The sequence below is a fragment of the Parus major genome, chromosome 1 (assembly GCF_001522545.3).
Source record: "Parus major isolate Abel chromosome 1, Parus_major1.1, whole genome shotgun sequence".
Classification (NCBI taxonomy): Eukaryota; Metazoa; Chordata; class Aves; order Passeriformes; family Paridae; genus Parus; species Parus major.
In genome coordinates, this window is record NC_031768.1 from 86,218,972 (window position 1) to 86,242,042 (window position 23,071).

Consider the following 23,071-nt stretch of genomic DNA (forward strand, 5'->3'; position numbering starts at 1 on the left):
GACAAAATAAATAAACATCATGAATACTCATTTGTTTGGTACAGTAACTGCCAGAACTGTTCACAGAGATATTTGCAGATGGTTGCTAGACATCATTTTGTCCCAGTCTAATTTTCCAGCATTTCAGATACCAAGATAACATCACAGATCTTATCTGGCAACAGTGGCTTCTTTCCATAACTCTTCTGATACAAAGATTGTTTCATCATGGTATATGAAAAAATCATAATAGTGATGAAACAGCCCCATGTCTTTCTCACCCTGATAGAAGCTGGACCATGGAGGTTAATCAACACAGAGTAGGATCAGACCTGACCTCATGACTCCTTTTCCTAAACCATTCTGGCATCTGTTTCTCTGCAGGTTCCTTCTTCTTGTAGTGAGTTTGGAATGCGCATATTGTTAAAATATTCTAGATATGAACTGGAACGTTTCCTTTTTTTTCCCCCCCTTGCTTCCACAATCCTCATTCTTCTTTCAGACAAGTCAGTGAAAGCTTTTAAAATGTGTTTCCTTGGAAGTGATGCACGACTCAAAGACAGTTTGTGGCAGCATCTGTATTTGTTAAGTGGTCTAATGCCACTGTCCCATGTTTATTTTGGGATAGCAAAGGCATTTTTTAAATCTGGCTGAATTTTCTTACTGAATATTCATGTTTCTTCTTGGGCCAGTGTGATTGCCTGTTCTTCATTTCCCTAAGACAGCTCTCTGGATGGGAGGAAAAGTGAGATGCAGTTAACTGACGAGTCATCTGCCTACTGTGATGCTTCTAACTTCTCACTGTAGCACATGGCTGCTCTCTTACCCCTTTTTATTTGTCTGAACTGGCCCTTTATAATGCCAACCCTTCTTAGTCTCTCTGAAGAGAATTAGGCTCAGCCTTGTAGTATTTCCAGCAACCTGCAGATGAAAAGTATCACTTGCCTGTGGATTTTTACATCTCGGAAAGCAATGAGATAGAGCTGATTCAGGCAATGGATGGATAACACATAAAATATTTTAAATTTAAGACCTCTTGATAGAGTATTTAACAATAAGTAGGAGGTGTTCCCAGTCCACTGGGAGATGTTATTTTCCAGCTAGTAGCTTCAAAATAAAACCTATTAATAAAAAGAGATAGGATAACTTTAAATATTACCAAAGAAATAGTAAATCTGCACTGAATTACTTTGAATACAACTTTTCCTCTGGTTGATTTAATAGACTTACTGATTTTTTTTTTCATAATGAATGCTGAGCGAAACTGTTCATCCTTTATTATCATTGCTATTTCCCTATTTATTTATTATTGGTATTTATTATCATTGCTATTAAAAATTGCACTTAATAAGAGTTTCACTCTTCTTTTAAGAAGAGCAGACAGTGCAGAGGGCAAAGAACTTGTTTGCCTGCCTTCACTCCTGTTGTCTGTTTTATTTGAGTATTGCAGTGCTTGTTCTACTGACAGCTTAAGTAATACAAGGCTATTAGGAACGGGAAGCCATTCTGCAATCTGATGTGAAATAAGTAAAATTGGAAGTCAGTTTTACTCCTTAGCCAGTTGTTAGTGGTGCACAGATGTTGTGAATTAAAAGAGTTGAATCCCCCAGAGTTTTGTGCTGTTTTAACATGCAAATTGACCAAGACTAAAATGCTTATAGTCCAACAAGTATCAGGCTTACTTCACAGATACACAGTGAACGGGTTTACAAATAGCTTCTGAAGACAGTTTCTTCAAACTGATTCCTTGCCTCTTTTCTCAGTGCCTCCAACAGCTGAAAGAAGGATACAAGTGGATTTGCAGAATGTAGTGTAAGCCCCTTTTAAGCAGATGGAGAACAGTGTTTGAGATGAAGTGTTCTTGGTTGTGGCCTGTAGTACATCTTTAAGAGGGCATCATAAGTCATGTTAACTTCCTTGGGACTAGAGAGGTCCTCAGTCCTTTTGTACAATTTTGGATGAGGATTGGTGACTGTTGCCTTACCACAAGTCCTTCAAACATCTGATTTCTTTTTTTTTTGGTATTTTTTTCCTGCTGCTTTTATTCGGTATTAAGAGATATAGTAGAATTAAGCAGCTGTGGTTAAAATAAACAAAGCGGATAAAGCGGCTTCAGGAGAATTGGCTCAGGAAAAAGGAGACGGATTAACAACATGTGACCAGCAGAGGTGCCTAGATTCCATAGAGTTATGCCAGTGGGTGCTAAGCATTGCAAATGTATATTTGATGGATTGACCAGAATCTGACGGTGCTCCTTGCTGGGCAGAAAGTGTCCATGAATAAGTAGCAGGAGCTTCCATCTCAGAAGAAAATACTGCAGGTACATGCCCTGCATTTGTGCAAATATAGAACAAATGAATTTAGCATATGGTTTTAAACAGCCACACAGTTCTGTTTTAAGAAGGCTCTAATGCAGTTGCTCAAAAACTAGAGCACTGAGGGAACTCAACTGATCATGATTACATTTGTTTTTCTGTCTTCTCTCAATGGAATAAAATATGATTTCCTGTCTTCTCTGATACATTTCCTTTGGGGCTTTTGTATACTGGAATTTGGACTCTTTGTTACTCTGAAAACTATATTGGTCAAACTGTCTCTTCCTGTTGACAGCTGTGAAAACTGTTGAAAAATTTCCTTCTAGCTTTCAAAGCCTTGAGTGCTGGTGAATCAAATGGTTTTGGAAAGAGGTTTTAATAATGAGGAAAACCAAATTTATTAGCCAAATAATGATTGCTAACATATATAAGTTTTGTATTTTGTTATGCTTATTGAGGGATTAGTAATTGCAGTTAAATATTCTTCAAATTTTTCTAAGAACGGAGAGAGCAAAATTTATCTCTCTTTCTGTTCTGCAGGTCTAATGGGATGAAGTAGCACACACGTATTTCTTTTTTGCAAAGTCTGATCTGAATGTTTCTGTAGAGCAATGAATTCAGGAGATTGCTCTGTCCAGCTTGTTTTCAGATTGGATTTTCATTTCAAGTGAAATTAACTGTATGGAAATAAATAGGAAAATAAAATAAATAAAGTAATTTTAAAATCATTACAGATTTCCATTTTGTAATTAATGATATTACATAGGGAAAAGCCCTAAACTTACATCTCCTGACAAGCTGCTTCAAAAAGTGGTGCATTAAAAGACAGCACTGTAATTTGCTGCCTGTTTTCAGTTTGAAGTCTGTAGATAGGGTCATTTGCAGGAATTAAAGAGAGCCTGCATTTAATCCCCAAACTTTGCATTTCAGAAAGATATATTTTCAGTTATGTGTGTTTAGGAAATAGGGCTTAATGCTCAGAAGTGCTTTGTTAGGCTGATGGATTCTCATTCATTATGATGAATTGCTTAGAGAATTTTGCAGCTCTTATCCCCATGCTTACTAATGAGAAAACGGTTTAATGTGAAGATTATGTATAATGCTTTGTTACTATATTTTAAATGAGCTATTATTGTCAGTCTGTTATCAAGGACAGCATAACTGTGCATTCTAATACATGCATAAGGTTAGTGTTTCTCTAGGAACCACAAGTCCTTCATGGGCTTTATGAACTATATAGCCTTTAAAAATTATACAGCTTTTATGAATTTTATGTTAAATATCCTTCCAATCTGGTCTCCTCTGTGGAGTGATTGCATAATTCCTTTTTCTGTATTAGTTGTCCTCTGGATTTTGTAAATATATAGTCAAAGTCTTTGACTTCTTGAACTCTTTTTTCTTTTCTTTGATGTTTTTCCACCCAGCAAATGAGTGGTTAGGGCCCTGCCAGTCCTTCTGATTTTGGGAGTTTTGGTATTTGATGTATAATGTTAATTTTTTTTTTCTAATACTGGTTTCAAAGTTCTGCTTCCATTTTCCTTCCTGCCTTCTGAGTTCAACTATCATTTAACTGTGTTGTCCACATTTTAATCTTTCTTCATACATTATCTCTGAATCTTCTTCAAATGTTCAGTCTATTTTGCCTACTGCATTTTGGGTGTTGTGACTTATACACAAAAAGATGATAATGCTGACAGTGTCACAACTAAATCAGATTTTTCACAGCTGCAGGCAGAGACTATTTTGTTGTTTTTTGTTTTGTTGCCTTTGTGCATGCCACTCAAAAGAGCTGTGAAGTTTTGGGAGAAGAACTACTACAGTCCAAAGTAATAGCTCATTTGTTTTGACAATTTACTTTTTTACATCAGCTTTTCCCAAATCATTTTGCAGGAAGTCTGTATTTGGGAATCTCATTCTACACGTTATGTTCCTCTAAATTAATCCTTTGTTTGCTTTCTACTGCTACATTTATCCACACTTAGTTTTGAATACTGACAATTTATCACCTAGAAATTTCATGAATGAGATGTTTATCCCCAAATTATTAATGACAATAATTAGAAAATTTGGACTGTGCTTGTCTTGGACACAAGCGGTGAATATTTGAGTGGGTTTATTCCTTACCTGTTCAGGCAGACACGGGGTACTGTGGGGTGAAAAAAGGGTGGGTGTGTGTGCAGTGGAGAATACACCTGGAATATAGCTGTTAATTGGTATCTGAGACCTTCTCTCCTAACAGAATAATGAAGGAGGTAGAAAAGGACATATTGAGATTATATCATCTGCTGTCCCTTGCTTGAGCAGAGTCAGCTAGGACAGAGGGTGTAGAGACTCTCTAGTCTGCAGACACTGTAGAGTGTCTAGTCAGGTTTGGAATATCTCCACAGATGGAAGCTCCTCAGCCTCTCTGGAAACATTACTTCAGTGTTTGGTTCCCCTCAAAGGTCTTGCATTGAATTTTGTGTCTTAATTTGTGGTCATCTTGTTCTGTCACTGAGCACTCCTAAGAGGAGAGCAGCTCCCTGTTCTTCAGCGCCTTTTATCAGGTATTTATACAGATCAGTAAGAACCCCCTGAGCCTCCTCTTACTCAGGACAAACAATCCCAGCCCTCTCAACCTCTTAAAAGGCTCCTTTCCCTTACTGGTACTCACCAATGTCCATCTTGTATTGGGGACCCCAGAACTGGACACGGCATTCCAGTTGTGCTGGATTCACTGGTGTTGAGTAGGGGGAAAGGGTAGCACTCAAAACTTCCAGGCACATTCTTCCTAGTGCAGCCCTAGCTGCTGTAGGTCTTCTTTGCTTTGAGGTTGCCTTGCTGGCTTCTGATCAGCTTGCTGTCCACCAGGACTCCAGGCTCACCGCTGGAGAGCTGCTTCCCAGCCTCTCAGCCCATGGTGTGTCCTGGGACACCAGGTCATTCCTCCCCAGGTGTCTGCATTCCACCTTGTTGAACTTCCTAAGGCGTCCTCTCTGCCTGATTCTTCATCCAGTCTTTATGAGGGGCAGCTCTGCCATCTGCTGTGTCAGCTACTGGAGTTCATCTACAGACTTGTTGAGGGAACACTCTGTCCCATGGTCCAGGTCATTAATGAAGAGGTGAAACAGCATTGGCCCAGTTGGCAGGGTCTGTACCGTTGGGCACATCTCAGCATGTCTGTGTCCATCATCCTTTTGCTCCCCTTCCACCTTCTTGGAGTCTTCCCTCACTTCAGACATGTCAAGGCTTGTTCTGCAGTTTGATAAAGTGGGGGACAACAAAACAGCCTTTTACTGTTATTTCTGTTTACGCTTGAATTATTTATTTCACTAGCTCTCACTAAAGAATGTTTTGTCCATTTTATAACTGTTTTCAGCCAATCACAGAGCAGCACCATTTGTTAAATGTAAACAAAATGGCAACTCCCTGCCAAAAAGTGTACAGGCACTGGAGACACACGCAGGTGTGCTGATTCCTCAGCATGGCAAGAGAGCTCACCCCACAGGGCTTCCACAAGAAAGAGATTTCAAGTGAAATTACATGGTTTTGTACTTTTCACAAATTAGGAAGAACATGGTAGCTGAGGAAATTATAAAATCATAGAAATGTTGCTTGACAGGAATCTCTGCAAGTCATACCAAGTGGTGCTGCTGCTAGTGCTAGCTCAGGTCAACCATGACTGCCTGTAGCAAAGCATTGAAAACCTCTGTGACTGGAGATTTTGACACTTTCATGGTAACTTCTTCCAGTGCTGTACTAATTTCTCAGTGAAAGTTTCTCCTAAAGTGCAACCTGAAGTACCTGAGCTGCCCTTCAACTAAATAAAAAAAATTTAAGCCGTCCTTGACAAACCAAGCAAACCCCAGTCTTAAAACTTCCTTTTACAGAACGTGTCCTTTATTGAAGACTCCAGAGCGACCAGGGAAGAGACAAAGTTTAAGTCTTCTAGGTGCATAGTTACACATTTCAAAAACACAGACTGATAAAAGTGTCAGAATTTAATGCTCCTCAGGATTGCTCTCCCTCTACTTGCCCCAAAAAAGATCACAGTGAATGATACCTCACTTGAGTTTGTCAGGTCCATCCCAGGAGTACTGCTTGGGGGAATGACTCTAGGAAGACAATAAATGTTTTCTCTGGCAGATGAATTAAATAAACTCAGCATTTGCACAAATTCCAGTTCCATACCTTCTATTACACACAGGCTGTCAGTACAGCTGTTACAGAACTAGATTCAAAAGAAGACATCAAAATGATTCCTTTGTTGTAGAGGAGTTTAAATCTGCCACATTGTTACAGCAGCAGCACTAAGTAGGTTTTATTTGAGTACATTCACCTATTTCCATACTCTATTCTCATTTTCTAGTATATGGCTGAAGAGCTTCTCATCTTTTGGTGTCCTTGCTGTATTTTAGATCATATTTAGAAGATGATCTTGCCTTGCAAGAGACTTCTGAGATTGTCAGCTGTTTAGCCCCAGTTTTGATTAATCCTGTAGGTTATCAAAACATTGCAGGAAAATATATCTAATCTTACCTGAAGATCACCTTTAAGCACCAGCCCTTTCCAGAGATGGATTAACCACCCAAATCCAGAGATGGCAATTGGCATCCAAAAATTTAATTTGCAGAAAGCCTTTCTCTGTTCTGGAGTGTGTTTTGAAGTGGTGGAAACTATGTAGTTCTCATCCCTGCCTCCTTTCAGAACAGTTGTTCTGATCTGTAATACATTAAGATGCCATAAATGAAGGAGCAGGGGAAAATACTAAAAAAAAAACAACCCCAAAGCATGCAAACACCGCCCCAAACCCCAGTATCAGAATGAGAAGACTTTGCTGCTTCATCAGGGCCATTGTCTTCCTTATCTCATCTGCACACTGACTGGTCTGAAAGTCAGTTGGAGAAATGGTGGAAAATCGCTTTCATCTTGAAAAGAAGACCTGAGAAAGGTCACTTTTTATCTTGTGGAACTTACCAAACAGAATGATAATATTATTGGCAGCTTTCCAAAGCTAAGCTGTGGACCCCAACAAAGCGGAGGGTTTTAAGAGCCGCCTGGACAGTGAAAAAACTTTGTGTGTTAGGCTTTGGTGGTGCATTCTGCTTGTCCTCATGGCTTCCTCATGCTCATCCTTTTGGTGCAGGTCATCTTCCTGCTGACTTTCTGTTTCAACAGAAGTCAGTCAAAACCTAATTCAGAGTGTCTTTTTGTCACTGAAGTTCTCCTGAAATCAGTTCCCAGCACAGACTTTGTTTTTTGCAGTCATGCTGTCAGTATTTCCTTGTAACAAACCTCCTGTGCTTTTTGCCATTTTATGGGGCCATATTTAAGCTGTACCATGTATTTTTCATTTTCATTCAATGTGTCATTTTTGCTTCAGGCCACACCTCCTGTTTTAACACAGCACAGAGGAAGGTGGGGAGCTTTCTCTTCTCTTCTCTGTAACTGGGCCACAGATGGCCCAGGGCATGTTATTTGAGGTGGAGTATAAACTGAGACGCTTCTTTTTGTCCCTCACGGTTGTCTCTGATTATTTGGTTTCTAAATGTCTCTGTTCTGTTCCATGTGTGTTAAGAGCTCTTCTGGTGTTTAAGCAGCACTATAAAGTCTCATGTCAAGAACAAACTCTTTCTCACACACACCTATTTGTGCAGCTTTTGCATCACTCGGGCTTTGCATGGGATAGAATAACTGCAGAAGTCAACAAGAATATAGCCGCATCTCTTTTCCTCTTGGTAGTGCTTTCCTTATCAGATTCCTTTTTCTGATGCTGTTCAGTGACTTCAAGGTCAAGTCTATCAATATTATTAAATTAAGAAGCATTATTAGAATGGCATTTCCTACCCCTTCTTTACCCCAGCTTGTTGCCGCTTGGTAGTTTTGTGGGATTCTGAACACATTATTTTAGAATCTGAGAAGCAGGAAAATTTTCTAGCCCTCACTGACAATTGTGGGCACAATGCTTGATTCTTGTAACCAGCTGTGGCATAATTAATCAATTTACTTCTCAGTTGTGTGAAGCAAAATGTACTACAAATGCTTGCTGTTATTCCCCTTGTTCCTATTATTGGAAAGGACTGAGACACAGGCTGTTTGGTTTTCTTACTGACCTCTAGAGTTGTGAATATTTCATTCACATCCTGTCTAATAATTCCTCCCAGGCTAGATAATCCTGTGCACAATCTCCTTCTGTACAATATGTCAGTCTTGGCATACCTCTGACTGTCTGTTTTGTCTTTCCTGGGTCTTGTAAACCCTTCTTGTATCTTTTTATGGTAACAGCAGCTAAACCTGGGTAAAATGCTCTGTTGTGAAAGTTTGTATTGTTGTATTAGTTCACACAATGCTCAAAAATGCAGAATAAAATAAATGAGCCCCATTCCTGTTCTGGTCATAAGACTTGTCAAGGAAAGGCTTGTTTTGGGGTTTCTTTCTCTCTGAGTTTATCTGGAGTTCCAATTTCCCTCGAAGCATTTGAGACTGTTAATGTTTCCTAGAACGCTTGATGTTTTCTGGACACAGTGATGAAGACAGACAGACATTGAGGCAGTGGAGAGAATTGAAAGTGCGGGAGAGCTTGTGAGGAATGTTGGTGTTCCTTCTGCTTTTAAGCTCAAAATATGTGTACCATAGCTTGGATAAATTGCCCTATAAGTAAAAGTGACTGACTTTATGATAGTGTTCTGCAGTGACATAAACACCAGGGGAAGGAGAGATTTGATGGTTGCCTAGAGGATGATGATTTCTAATCATGAGAGGGAAATGAGCCAACATTTTTTGAGAAGAAAACTCCAGTGAAATTTATTACTCTGTTGAACCATTACTCTGGGGAAGGAATATCAGTGCCATCACTCTCACACAATTAAAATACCAAGAAGCATTTATTATTTAATTATATGGTGAAAAAGGAATTAATAAGATGACTTGATATATTCTTGCTGCTTTCACACGCCAGGATTCACTTGCTCCTAACAGAATGAGGTGGATCCTGTGAGAATAAATAGTTGTCAGAGCATTTTTGTAATGTTCATGTTGTATAAAAAATCAGACTGGTATAGAATAAAGTGTCAGCAAAAGATATTTTATTGCTAGAATCCTAGCCAGCTTTGGTTGGTATGGTTGTATGCAATTAAGTCCCATGTCAATGGAATTATTTGGGATTTTTTTAAAGAAGCACAACTGAAAAAAGAATTTGTCATGGGACCTGAATTTAAAGCATGAATTTTAGCATCAATAGTACTGCTATGCAGTAGAATGGCAGAGAAAAAACAGAAAAGAAGGCACAAAAATTGAGGCGCTGTGGAAAGAAGAAATATGGAATTTGTCTTAAACTTTTAGTGCTATTTGGTATGGGATGCCACCTTGTGGAAGTTTTTAGGTCGTCATGTCTTATCAAATATCTTTCTGAATTTTTACTCTCTTCAGAGAGAATCCAAATTGCATAGATCAGCCTTTAACAGCCACTCCATCAACTGATGTTTTATGTAATCTGAACTTTCAGTGTAATTTAGGGGCAGAGAAATCTTACTTTGAGAGGTAGAAAGTATGTGAAAATAAATTTCTTTAGCTTTGGAGTGAGCTGTTTGGAGAGTGTGACCGGTGCAGATACTGTGGTGTGATTGTGGTACTGCTCTCTTGCATGTTGTCAGAAAGCTCTGAAGGGAACTGCAGTCACACTGTGCACCTTTCTGGTGTGTTAGCTCGACCACTACAACAGTTGGAAAGAAGTTATTCCATTACTGTCTTCAGCAGGACTTAAAAATTGCTGGAAGAAAAAGCAAATGTTGGTATGTCTGTAGCCTCAGTCAGCTGACATTCCACTTCATTTCACATTGTAAAGGACTCTTCTCCTGGTGTGCTCATGTATCTTGTCATTCTTCTCCATAGTGGTCTGCCTTGGGACAGCACAAGTGTGTGCAAATCCACCAGACTTTTTTTGCAAACATTTCACATCAAGTGTCAATGCTTCTTCCCTGCTCAAGGCATTGTGTAAAGGGGAAGGTGCAGGTGAATATTCTTCTGCCAAAAAGCACAGTGTTTTGCTCCTAAGTTTACCAAAATACTAATGTGGCTACCACAAGCAAGTGAAGAAAATATATGTATGGAAGTGTATGTAGAGGGTCTCCTGAACTGTCCCTGCCAAAGGGACAGAGGTCATTTGTCTTTTTTTGCTTTCCAGCTTTGATTCTCCTTCTGCTCTTGATCTTTTTTTCTTTTTTTTTTTTGTCTTCATGTCCATCCCATGGAGCATGTGTCCCTTTCCTGATCTCCTATAACTTTAGGTTACCCATCTTCCCTCATTTAATCACTTAGGTGCTTCTAACTTTTTCTAAGTAAATATAAACATGAACCTTCTGGAGTAATCTCCTAGCCACCTTTCTCTTCTATACCAAATCTCTTTCAAGGATTGTGCAACAGGATTTTTTCAAATAGTAAAGAGATGCTGGTTAGTGCTTCTATCTCTTTTGCTATGATCTCATAATTGGGGTTGGATTCTGAGGTGTGATTCTTTATGGACTGAGCTTTGTATTAATCATATGTACTCCTTTTTATCCTTTACTTGTCCTTCCTCTGTAAGCCTTTTTCCCTGACCTTTCTCTTACCACTACCTTGTTTATCTGCAATGATCTATTGCTTTTGGCCTAATGATTCCAGAATTCATTGCACTCTTTCAAAACACTTAAGCTAGGGCTGTGATTTCTGAACTTAATAACAAAAGTCCAAGGAACACATTTTGTGAATGACCTTTAAAGTGTGAATTCAGGATATGATGGAAACTTACACTGAACAATTTTGGTCTTTGGTAGAAACTTCTTTGGAAACATTTACAGTCTCATCCATGGAGTGTCATGAAGTCATTGAATAAAGTGCCATCAGCTAATGGCAGTGACAGCCCTGGCAGCTTAGAAATGCCATTTAATATCTTAAATGAATGTTGTGTGGTGAGAGTTGTTCCTGACCTCCTGAACCATTAAGCTCTCAGCCCCAGCAACTGCCTGCCATTCTCATCTATCAGTGGAAACAGCTGAACCACAGGGTGTTTTCCTGAGTGAGCTTGAGGCACCAAAACTGCAGCAATTCAAGGACAGAGTAGATGAAATTTGAAGCAGGAGCAATAGGGCGGCTGATTCCATGAGCTGCAGATGGTTTAAACCTGTGGCCATGTCCACTGGGTCCTGCAGCAGAGTATCAGTCTTCTGTTTTGCATCCCCCACACAGCTCTTTACACACTGACCTTGCTGACATACCATGAAAGGCAATGAGAATCAATTCAAGATTAAGTGGAGAGGACAAATTTGAGGGAAGACACGGAAGTTCTCTCCTGCCACATGCATGTGTGTCTGTTTTATACCAGTCTTTTCATAGGGTTAGCTGGTGTTTGCCTTTTCCTGCTACACACACTCCTGTTGCAGCTGTATCCAGCTCTCTTATAGGACACAGATGTTGTGACATTTATCCATACCTGGTGATGCTTCTCAGCCTACTCTGTGGAGTTACTGTGCATTGACTTTTGGAAGCAGAGGTGCTTCCCAGTCTCCTTACAAGAATCCTGAACATTTCCTCTGTGTTACCCAATGCATGTGTTACTCTGCTTCCCTTGGGAATGCCTCTGAGCATCTTGCATAAGGCTTGAGCTTCCCGTAGCCAGTGTATCTAGAAATCTGATTTTGGTGACATTTTGTGAACACTGGCTATCTACACTAAAGCTATGAGAACTCGTACTAAAACCCAACCTGGCTGCTGTGACTGGGAATTTTATGACAAATATTTACTGAAATGATACTTTTGATTGTAAATGTCTTCAGGACTTCCTTGCCTCCCCTATGATGAAGCAATACAGGACTGAATACTCTGAGACATTGCAGATGACTGCACAAATAAGTGCAATGGAGCATTGTCTCCAACATTTTGGAGACAATTCTCTAAAATATTTCAAATATTATTTTCAAATAATCATTTTTTAATTTTCATTGAGAAAAATGGCACTGGGTTCCTGTTGTGAGATCAGTGGGTAGCCCAAGTTTCATATGGTAAGTCTCCCAGAAGAGAATTCCACCATGCAGTGACTTTTATATAGAATTATAAGTACAGGTGACATGACCAAGTCTAAGTAAGAACATTTAATTTCACTTTGTTTCAGCATCAAGCCACTGAGTGCATTACTGCAGAACACTTACCTGAGAATTTGCTTGTGAAATCCTTTCTTTTCAGAGTTTTGGGGGAAGGAGACAGTGACGTTTATGTTAACGGTGAAACCTTTCTTTTGTTTGTCTCTTCGCAGTTATGTGGCTGTGGTCTGCTGGGTGTGGGCATCTGGCTGTCAGTGTCACAAGGCAACTTCGCCACATTTTCTCCCAGCTTTCCATCGCTTTCAGCTGCCAACCTAGTCATTGCCATTGGCACAGTGATCATGGTGACCGGCTTCCTGGGCTGCCTAGGTGCTATCAAGGAAAACAAGTGCCTCCTGTTGAGTGTAAGACATCAATATGCTTCTTTTTACTCAGAACAGTGGCCTTTGCCTTGTTATTATTTTATTTGAATGACCAGTGCAAAACAGTCTTGTGGCTCACTGTGACATTGCCCTTGGGTTTCAGTCCTCTGTAGGCTTGCAGTATGACATCCCACAACTTTGGTCACAGTGGTATATCAATGGTGTATTAGCAAATGTGTCCTTGTTACTGTGTGCCCTAATGTATTAGGTAGCAAAGCAAACTGCTGTCAGTTACCTCTGAATGGTTAAGCATGAACTGTAAGATCAGCCTTGATAGCCCTTCTGGAAATGTCTGTTGGAAGGATTGACTGAAAAAAATATTAGGCACAGAGCTGCTCAAAGCCTCTCATGGCTTTTTTCTACATTGTCCTTATCTAAGGCCTTTGTCAGAGGATGGTGAAAACCATCTGAGCCAAAGTTAAGAAGTCAAGGTTTATGCCAGGCCTTTTCAATAAAAATTAAATAGTCTGACCCTTGAAATTCTCTGACCAGCACTGAATCACAGAGGTTGGGAACCCCTCTCAGAAAACACAATGTGGATCTTCTTGCATAAACTCAGGAGGTTTCATCATTAGCTTCCCTGACTAATGGGAGATTATGTGGGGGAATATCTAATACCCCCCCCATATAAATACCCCCCTCCAAAAAAAAATACTGGGGAGAGGAGAACCCCCCTACAAGGAGAGGTATTGTGGGAGAAGGTGGGAGGAAGGCTTTCAAGGCAGATGGGTTCCAATTCAGTCACAGCTTACAAATCCAGATGCTGTGACATTAAGGAGCATATTTTCCTTGTGCAAAACTCTCTCTTATATGACATTGGGGAACAGCTGGGCAGAATTCCTTAAACCACCTCAGAGAATTAAACTGGAGGCAAAATGTGCACCAAGTCTTTTGCTATCTGATTGCTTGGTTTTGTGAATTGTACAGCTAGGAAAGCAAACAGAGATTAGTATTGAAGTCCATGTGATTCCTCCACACTAACTGCAATACCAGCTTAATTTTTTTAAAGAAGATTTTATGTTCTTACAAGGTTCTGAAAAAGTAATTTTATTCTATCATGACTGTCATGAGTTTCCAGTTGAAGATCTGGCTGTGCTCCATACTGCTTCTTCCCCAGTGTCTGGGATCAGGTGCCATGCCTGCCTGGAGTCCTAGGGCATAAAGGCATGAAAAAAAAAGCCCACTGGGCATGAAAAGTAGTGAGAAACTACTAGAACTCACACTTGGGATGCCTCTGCAGAGAGAGAGATTTCAGATACAGAGCTGGGAATAGAAGTGCTGAGTAATATGATGACTATTCCAGAGTCACATGTGGTTCAAGCCCATCTGCTAGGGAATCATTTCTGAGGCACGTCACATTGATCTTTGTGCTAAGGGATATTTAGCATCTGTCCTGCAATCTGTGTGAAGGAAAGACATGCTCAGACTGTGTGCTGTGACAGCAGTCAAAAGGAGCAAGACAAAAGCATGGCTGAAACCTGCAAACTGGTAGTAAGCCTATTGTCTTCATAGTTTCTAGCAGCAGGTTTACTCTCTAGTTGGCAAATGTGTATACACTGTCTCTTTTTTCTTTGTTCTAGTTTTTCATCGTTTTGCTGATAATTCTCCTGGCAGAGCTGATACTAGTCATTTTATTCTTTGTTTATATGGACAAGGTAAGCAAATACGCCATACAGATTAATTATCTTTACTAGCATGTAAATCAGGTTTAGTTTTTTGTTTGATAAAGGCATGTGGGTTCTCCTGGATCTTCACTTTGGTGAAGGTGTAACCTTGAGATTTTGGCTGTCTGTCGTAAGCTTCTTCTGAAGGGAGAGGAAGAAGCGATGAGGAGAACAAATCCCTGAAATAAACCATGGTCCTTTTTGTCTTGTCCTGAAATCTTAGATAGCCTTCAACATGTTTGATGTCTGCAAGAAGCTGATCATCTTGTAGTCCTGGGTTGTGGAAGGTCCTGCTTCCAAAGAGCTACTTAGGGCCAACCCTTGGAACAGGGCTGAAGGAGAGAGGCACGAGATATTCACAGGTTATTCTAAATGCCACCAGTTGTCTCACTTGACTGGGAAGTCCCAGAGAGTTTGGTGTGAGTGCAGAATGGATCAAGAGGCAGTTTCTCATAAAGCCCATCTGTAGGAATCTGCTATCTCTTAGTGACTAAGTGAAGTGGGCACTGGGTGAACTGGCTGGCCCATCAGATACAAAACTGGAAAAGTGACTGGGGAATTGGAGACCTCTGCTAAACACAGGGCAGAACCTTACAGTATGAATATGTCCAGACTTATTTTGAAACAGCTTCTCCCAGACCTTTATCTCTTAGACTGTCATTATGATGCCTGCTACTTTCAGGGAGCTGAGCTGAACTGCTGATTTTGACTGGGTTGTAAAAGAGGGATGAAACAGATCTTAAAATATCATTGACCTTTATGCCAGGACCACAATCCTTTCTCTTCTACCAGCTCACTACTGTCAGAGGCAAGGTACTTTCCTACCTGCATCCAGGACTCTGGGCTCAGACTGAAATTAATACAAGAAATGGGACATCTCAGTTCTCCTATTAAACATTCCAACTTTGTCTTCTAAAGAAATAACAGCGCATTTGAAAGTCATTAATCCCACAAGCTTGATCCCACAAGGAGAAAAACAAAAATGTCTCTTTTCAACTGATTTTGTACTGGCTATTCACTATAGCCTGCCTGAGTCCATGCAAAGATAACTCTGCTAAGGTTGGGAAGCTGGGACTCTGGTTCTGTGATATTAGCAAATTAAAGCAGGCCACAGGTTACAAGCAGGAGAGGCTGCTGTGGGGTATTGCAAACAGCTGTCTCTGGCAAGGTTACAGCAAGCTCAGCAGATGGGTCCTGTTCATGTTCAGTTAGTTTGAATCAGATGATGACGGTATCATGGACTTCTAGCAGAGGTCTCCTATCTCAAGAGAATTAATCCACTATTTTGCAATCTGAGGGAGAGACTTGGCAGCTGCTTAAAAGTCCCAGTGATTTGTGAGAGTCCTGAAGCTTTTTACCCATGTTAAGTTTGTGGTGAGAGAAGGTAAAAGATGGATATTCTGTATGTGTGTGTTCCATTTGGTCCTTTCCTCTGAACAGCAGTGCACTGACTTCCTCTCTCTTCTACATGGTGCAGGTCAGTGAGAGTGCAAAGAAGGATTTGAAGGAAGGTATGAAGCTATACAATTCAGAAAATAATATTGGACTGAAAAATGCATGGAATATCATTCAAGCAGAGGTAACATATTTTCTCCATAGTAAAAAAGTAACAATTTTTTCATCAGGGCTGCTGCAGTCTCCTAAGTGTGACATCCATGCCTAGTCTAAAAGATGGCTAATGCAGGTTTTGATTTTTGATTTTGCACTCTTGAACATCCATGGAACACTGTGAAACCCAGGAGCACTGTGAAACCCAAGTGTACTCTGTAAGGTGAAAGATGCTTACCTGTCTGGAATTCTCTCTGGCTATCCCAGGCACAGAGATGATCTATAAGAGCAGAGGTAGCAAAACCTGCATAGGTGGCACTGCAGCTTTGTCAGGATTTTGCTTGTAGCAGTTGTGGGCTTATGTTTTAGTGTTTGAGCTCATGTCTTTGTGACAAGAGGATTTGGGTGTTGAGCCATTTATTTTGTTTGCTTTTGTTTTTTCTTTGTGTTTTTAAATATTTGCTTTAGGTGATCAACAGCCACAGAACACCTTTAAAGTACAAAAGTGTTGTGGTGGCCTTTTAGAAAATACAGAGTGGTTTAGTGGAAATAAAAGTTTGTGGTCCTGCGTGATTTACAAATTGTGCTAGTTAATTTATTAATCCTTTACTTCTGAACAGATGAAATGCTGTGGTGTGAATGACTATACAGATTGGTACCCAGTGCTGGGAGAAAACATTGTTCCAGATCGATGTTGTATGGAAAACTCCCAAGACTGTGGACGGAACTCTACTGAATCACTGTGGAAGACGGTAAGGCTCACATTGCCCATGTCAAGACATAGGTATGGGTGGGAAGGAACAAAATAGAGGGAATGCACGTGAAAAAAAATGTGACCTTGGTGTTTCAGTTTTCATCTTTCATCATTTCAGGGATGTTATGAGAAAGTTATGAGCTGGTTTGATGACAATAAGCATGTCCTTGGTTCGATTGGGATGTGTGTCCTCATAATGCAGGTAATACTGGTTTGATGTTTTTCAACATGGCTTTGATTTGCTGTCAGCATTCTTGACTCTGCTGCGTGAAAAGTGATGCTCAACTGCTTTGAGTTGGAATATTATTTCAAAAATACCTGATTTGTTTTATGAGTTGATTTAAGACTATGTGCTCAGAAAGCAAGCAGGTCAGTAGCTGGTTCTGCAAAGAAGACATGCTACACTGGGGTTTTGCTTGCCCGTGTTTTGACTTCAGGGTACCTCTCTGGAGTTCCCATATTAAGCTATCTGTTATGCTGTCCTTTCAGGAACTGGTTGATTTTTAATTTTGGAAGCAAGTTCTAGAAATTACCAAAATTAGTCAAATCATGGCCACTGAACTGAGGAGGTTGATGTGTTTTAAAAACCAAGTGCAGAAATATCATAATAATCTGTTAAGGTTTTGGGGTGCTTGCTCCAGGGAAATGGTCACAGTACCCAGCTTGCTAGAGTTCAAGAATTTTGACAATGCTCGCAGGCACATGGTGTGATTTTTGTTATCCTGTGCAGGGCCAGGAGTTGGACTCGGTGATCCTTATGGGTTCCTTCCAACTCAGGATATTCTGTGATTCTATTACTGCCATACTTTTGGGGGACATTACCTGAATCTGAGCTTTCCAGTCACAGTTACCTGACTAAACAAGTACAAGTTGTTGGGTCAAAGGGAAGAGTGATTTGTATGTGTTGATTCAAAAAAACTGTTGCATGTATGACAAAAACCTGAGAGCTTTTTGGCCTCCATCTGTGCTCTGACAGATACAACCTGGATATCACTATGTGCCTGAACAACACATACATTCAGGTTTGCTGCTCAGTGTTGAAGCTTGAGATACATATGGCTAATGTAGAATGACTGTTCAAACTACAGCTGGGCCATGAACACTGTTCAGCAGTACAATTTTGGCAACCTTCCTGTACTAAAGCCCTAATTGTTTGTTTTCTTTCAGATTCTTGGCATGGCCTTCTCCATGACACTATTCCAGCAGATTCACAGGACTGGCAAAAAATATGATGCCTAAAGCCTCTGAAACATTATCACATCAACCTTTCTGTCTCATCATAAAATGAACACAAAGAATGACTGCAAGGAGCATCATGCCTAGCCCTGCTGTGGAAATCCGTCCCATTGACAGATCCACTTTGTTGTTACTTGTCCAGTTATTATCACAACTTATTTGACTCTTTTTTTTTTTTTTTTCTGTTTCACATTTGCCATTTATTTGCCAAAGAGGGGGGAAACTCCCCAAACAAATGGATTTTCTACACGAAATCATAGATCTGCTCTAAGAATGTTCCTTAACTTAAGAAAATGTTTTGCTCTACTAATCCATGCTATATGTGCGAAAATTATGTGCGTTCGACTTCAAGGGAGAATTCTTCAAAGTCTTCCATTAGGTTTTCAGCCCTTATGTCCAATTTACTGGAAGACTCGGAAAAGCCACTGTAACTGAGAGTCCTAGGAATTGGAGCTGCTTTGCTTTGCAGCTTCTTGTACCTTATGGTGTATACTTTTTTATTATGGTAATGATGATGATTATTATTATGATGGATATAGCTTAGAATTTAGTTGCCTGACTTATAACTTCTTACTGTTTTTGGTTTTACACATTTATTGTACATTAATTTGGGAACCGCTGTGCGATCTCTAGAGGACATCTTTTGCAAAGTTGACAGTAGGTGCGGGCAAAGACATAACTTTTCTCAAGTTCATGGGGAGGTAGCACCTATCTTTATCAGGGCCTTGATGCCCTTACTGTAACAAAGGTATTTTCCTTTAAAATCAGAGACTCTTTCCTCAGATGGAATGCAAAGCCTTCCCATTGGACCAGATGATGAGCTTCCTGCTTCTGCGAGGCAAATTTCCAATGCCTTTACTCACCCAAAGCAGTGCCTGGCTGCTTTATGTCATGCTACTTTGAAAGCTAAAAGTACTGACTAAGCAAATTACTGCTGGCACAAAGGAGAGAGACTGCAGTCTGACCTACTGGCAGCAGACTTCACTGACTGTGTTGTCTGTTTCAGAAAGTTTGCCCAAGGCATGGGAAGCTGCTGGATGTGAAGGAAGGGGATGGCAATTTGATGGCACCATTATCATGCCATGGCCTTTGTTGTAGGAATTTCCTTGGGCCAAAGACAGCTGTCTCCCTGAGCTAGAAAAGACAGTTTGATTATGAGTGACCAGATGATGCAGGAAAGGGGCAATTTCCAGAACAGCACTTAGAGATGGTCTGTATTGGCACACCTTCAGTACAGAACTGGTTTTTGCTGATAGATAGCCAAGTTTGTCCACAGGGGTAGATCACTCAATGCATATTTTTACCAGCATTCCTGTTAGAAAACCTGAACATGTATTTCTCTAATTTGAATGCTTCTTCATTGCAAGGAGCCTGCATTTACCCATTGTTACAAGTTTTTGCTGTTTTGTGAAGGAAGAAGGAAAGGCTCAGACAATGGAAAATGCTCTGATTAAACTTCAGTCAGGGCTTGACTCAGTTCTGAAAGAAACGTTGCTTTTTGCATGGACAGCTGTCAGAAGTGACCTTCAAAGGTTACCTCATCCAATGTCACTCTCAAAGAGGTGCTGACACATATGTGAGATGGGGTTCACTGTGACATTACTGGGCTGAGTTTCAGAAGCTCTTGAGGTTGGAGATCCTGTGCCTTTCAGAGCCATGCCATTGCAAAGTACTCCTCTGGTAAACAAGATTCTATTATCAGTCCAGTCTGAATATTCATATTTCAAGCTCTGAAAAGCTGTAATTTTCATTATATCATTCAGCCTATCTTTTCCTTATGGGCTGAAATAGCTGTTGAGCCACTTTATATCTGGGAGGTTTTAGTCCCCTATTTATCTTCCTAATAAGTCCTGCATGCATCTGTACATCTGGCAGCAATAGTGTTTTGTGTGACCTACGTGTCACTTTTTTGAGTTCCTGTGAAATCAGTGTGACAGGAAGGAGTGTGAATGTGTGGGAGATAGAGATGAATTTGGGTGCTGCAGTGAAGAAGAAGGTTACTATTCTTGGAGCACAGCCCTTGCCCATATGAGCACAATGCCCAAGTTTCACAGGGCTCTGGTTTCCCACTGAAGCAGACAAGGCCATATGGGTTCAGCTATTTCACTTGGATAGCCTTTGAAGGAGACTGGGAAGAAGCAGAGGGAAAGCACAGAAACTGAATCCAGTTTTACTTCCATTTCTAACAAAAATTGGGACCAGGAGCATCTGAGCCTCACTGGAGATGGCTGTTCCATGTTGAAGAAGGGGTTCTGATGCCCAGTGTATCTGCTGCTACATGTAAGACTGTGTCCAAAGTTGCTAAGATGTGTTCCCATTTTTGCAAGAAAAGACAGGATGTTTTTTTTCTGATGGTTCCACTGCATTCTCCCTTTGGGCAGAGGTGCTTAGCTTTCTCTAGATTTTCTGGTGCTCAAAAAGAGCCAGGTGCAGGGCTGAGTAGGAGCATCATCTCTGTCCTTTTGGGTCGCACAGTGGTACCTTCCGCATCTTAAATTTTAATCTGAAGTCAGTTTTTGTACAAAAATGGTAAAATATATTAGTAAAAGTAATAAGGAAATAAAATATGTTTATGAGTAACTCAGAGATGAAATGTGTAGTTGCAAACTCAGCTACTTTGCCTTCCATCCAAACTTATTTTTCTAGAATGCTTCATTCCATTTCACGATCTAGAAGCATAGATCCTGAAATCTTTTTTTTAATGACTACTTTAGGCATTTTAAGCACAGTATTAAGTGAGATAGTTACATGAGCTTCATGTATTCATCTCTATGAAGCCACCTACAGGAGAGGAGTCAAAAGCAGGACTGATTTGTGTCTCTGGCTGACTCTCTGATGTGGGAGGTGATGACAGACACCCTCAAAGAAGCAGAAAGGTAATAGCACTTTCCAGGCAACAAAAAACAGCTCTGGAAAGTGTGAGGTTGCAGCAGTCAGTTTGTCAGAGAAGGCACTAATTGTCCTGTAAACTGGTCAGAGGGAGCTTTGGCTCATGTATGTATGCACTTTTTTTTGCTTATGCTGGTGGGTGGCTGCCTGTGTGTTTTCCCCAAATGTCACTCTGATTATTTAACTATAAGTTTTTAGCATGTTTTTAAATAAAAACTGATACTGAGTAAAAGTATCTTTAATATACACAAATACTGATTTGTATAAATGCATACCTCCCTGTATCTAATTCATGAAAGCACAGTTCAAGCCTGTGAAAGTGCTGTTTCTCTTCCTTCAGACTGTAGCACACCTGCTGTCTTACTGTCCTTCATGCTCAGGAGCTGCCATAGAACTTACGCAGAGACAAAACAGGAGAACTGCCTGAAGAAGCTCTGTTTGAAAGCTGATGAAGTGTGAATTAGTAGTGAATTCTGCTCACTCCTGGTTTTACCAAGGCTGTTTGTCACAGGAAGCCCAGGTGGAAGGCACTCAAAAAAAGTGCCCATAGCTAAGTAGCATGTGAAATGCTAAAAGACAATGACATAAAGGTCTCCAAGATGACAGAAGATGCCTTGGATATGTCATGCTTTGAGTTCTTGGACTATGGCTGCATTAGGCCAACCCTCCTATCCTGTGTCCACCTGCTCCATTTCTGTGCATGAAATACAAACTCACACACACAGAGGGTGCAAGCACAGAAGGCAGCCAGACTGATCCTCGTGGTCTTTCCTGGGTGACGTATCAGTCAGGCATAGAAAAGGCAAGGAGGAAAAGGATGCTTTCCTAGCAGATGGTTCTTGGGAATAGCATGGATACACATAATTCTGATGTAACTTCTTTCCATAAGTTGAGCAGCTTCATCCTGTAGCTGGCATGGGGAAACCTGGAGATGTTTGCCTCTGGGCTAGCCATCTGTTGTGCAGTAGGGAGTAGACACTAAGAAACAACATGCCATTCCCACCGGGTGATGTTTGCACCAGTGTTTCTTCTATGCAATACCTACTTTCGCCTTTATATAAAAGATTTTTACTAGGATGATACGAAAATAAAGGATTTTTTAAAAGGTGCCTCTTTCAGCTCATTTGTCTCCTAACTCCACCACCAAAACTAGAAAGGGACAAAAAAAATTTCCAAAAGGTGACTCACAGAGATCTATTCCAGCTCCACTGCAGCTGAAATCCAGAGCTCTTGAAGCTGTTTCATTTGTGAAAAGATTCCTCTCTCCTGCCTCCACCCCACCTTCCTCAGTCCTCTCTCATTCTTCAAAACAATATTAAAACACAAAAAGGTGTGAAAAATCCTCAAATAATGGAAAAATGGTATTGAGAGCCTGATACAGGAAAGAGATTGCAAGGGTCCCAGAGAACACAGAATAGCTGAAGTGAGGACAAAATAGAGAGCTTGAAAGACATCCAGAGGACACTGAGAAGTCTCAGACAAAATGTAAACATTGATTAACACTCCGCTAGAGAATAATTACAGAATAGCCCTCCAAATGCCAGGAAAGTAGAAGATGGGCTGAAAGATGAAACAGGAGCCAAGCAGAAGTGAACAAAGCAACAGAGAGTATGAAAGAGATTCCAAGTGTATAAACTAGCCTCAGGGAAGGGAAGAAAAGTCTGTAAGTGCTCAAGAAAACAAAATGCAGCAGTGTCAGGGGCCAAGAAAGAAAGAGATGAGGAAAAGATTCCCCCCAGAGAATACAGAAGAGGCTCTGTGATAACAAGAAAGTAAAGGAGCTCCAGACTACTCAGTAGTACCAAGAGTGGCCTCAAGATTTTAAAAAAAAAAAAAAAAAAGAGTCGGGGAGAGAGAGATTGATAGTGCCCCAAAGAGTAGCATCAAAGAAGGGGAAATGAGCCAAAAATCTGTAAAAGACTCAGAGAACACAAAGTAGCCTCAAAGAGTCAAAGGAACTAGGGAACTAGTAGAAAGCTGAAAAAAACCATGATGAACACACAAGAGACTTTGACAATAAAAAGAAAGTATCAAAGATTCTGAAAATGCTATAGGAGTGTATGCCTGCAGCAGCTAAGAGAGGAGAGATGCTAAAAGAGCAATGGGAAATATCCCTGGAGAAGGGAAGAAACAAGCATGAAGGCTGAAAAAGTCCCAGGAGAAAGAAGAGAAGCCACTGGGATGCCATGAACCTTGAAGGAAAACTAAAACA

The 23,071-nt window shown here is 40.5% G+C and overlaps 1 protein-coding gene across 9 annotated transcripts in view; it reads left to right on the forward strand.

The window, feature by feature from the left end:
• The window catches only part of TSPAN9 (tetraspanin 9), a 168,610-nt gene extending 146,642 nt beyond the window's left edge, over positions 1-21,968 (forward strand). For all 9 annotated transcript variants that reach the window (XM_019008150.2, XM_033516761.1, XM_015642874.1 and 6 more), the window contains 6 exons: positions 12,559-12,750; positions 14,349-14,423; positions 15,910-16,011; positions 16,601-16,732; positions 16,853-16,936; positions 17,902-21,968. In XM_019008150.2, the coding sequence (XP_018863695.1) occupies positions 12,688-12,750; positions 14,349-14,423; positions 15,910-16,011; positions 16,601-16,732; positions 16,853-16,936; positions 17,902-17,973 (528 nt within the window). In that variant the 5' untranslated portion in view covers positions 12,559-12,687 and the 3' untranslated portion in view covers positions 17,974-21,968. The remainder of the gene's footprint in view (positions 1-12,558; positions 12,751-14,348; positions 14,424-15,909; positions 16,012-16,600; positions 16,733-16,852; positions 16,937-17,901) is intronic.
• The last annotated feature ends 1,103 nt before the right edge of the window (positions 21,969-23,071 follow it).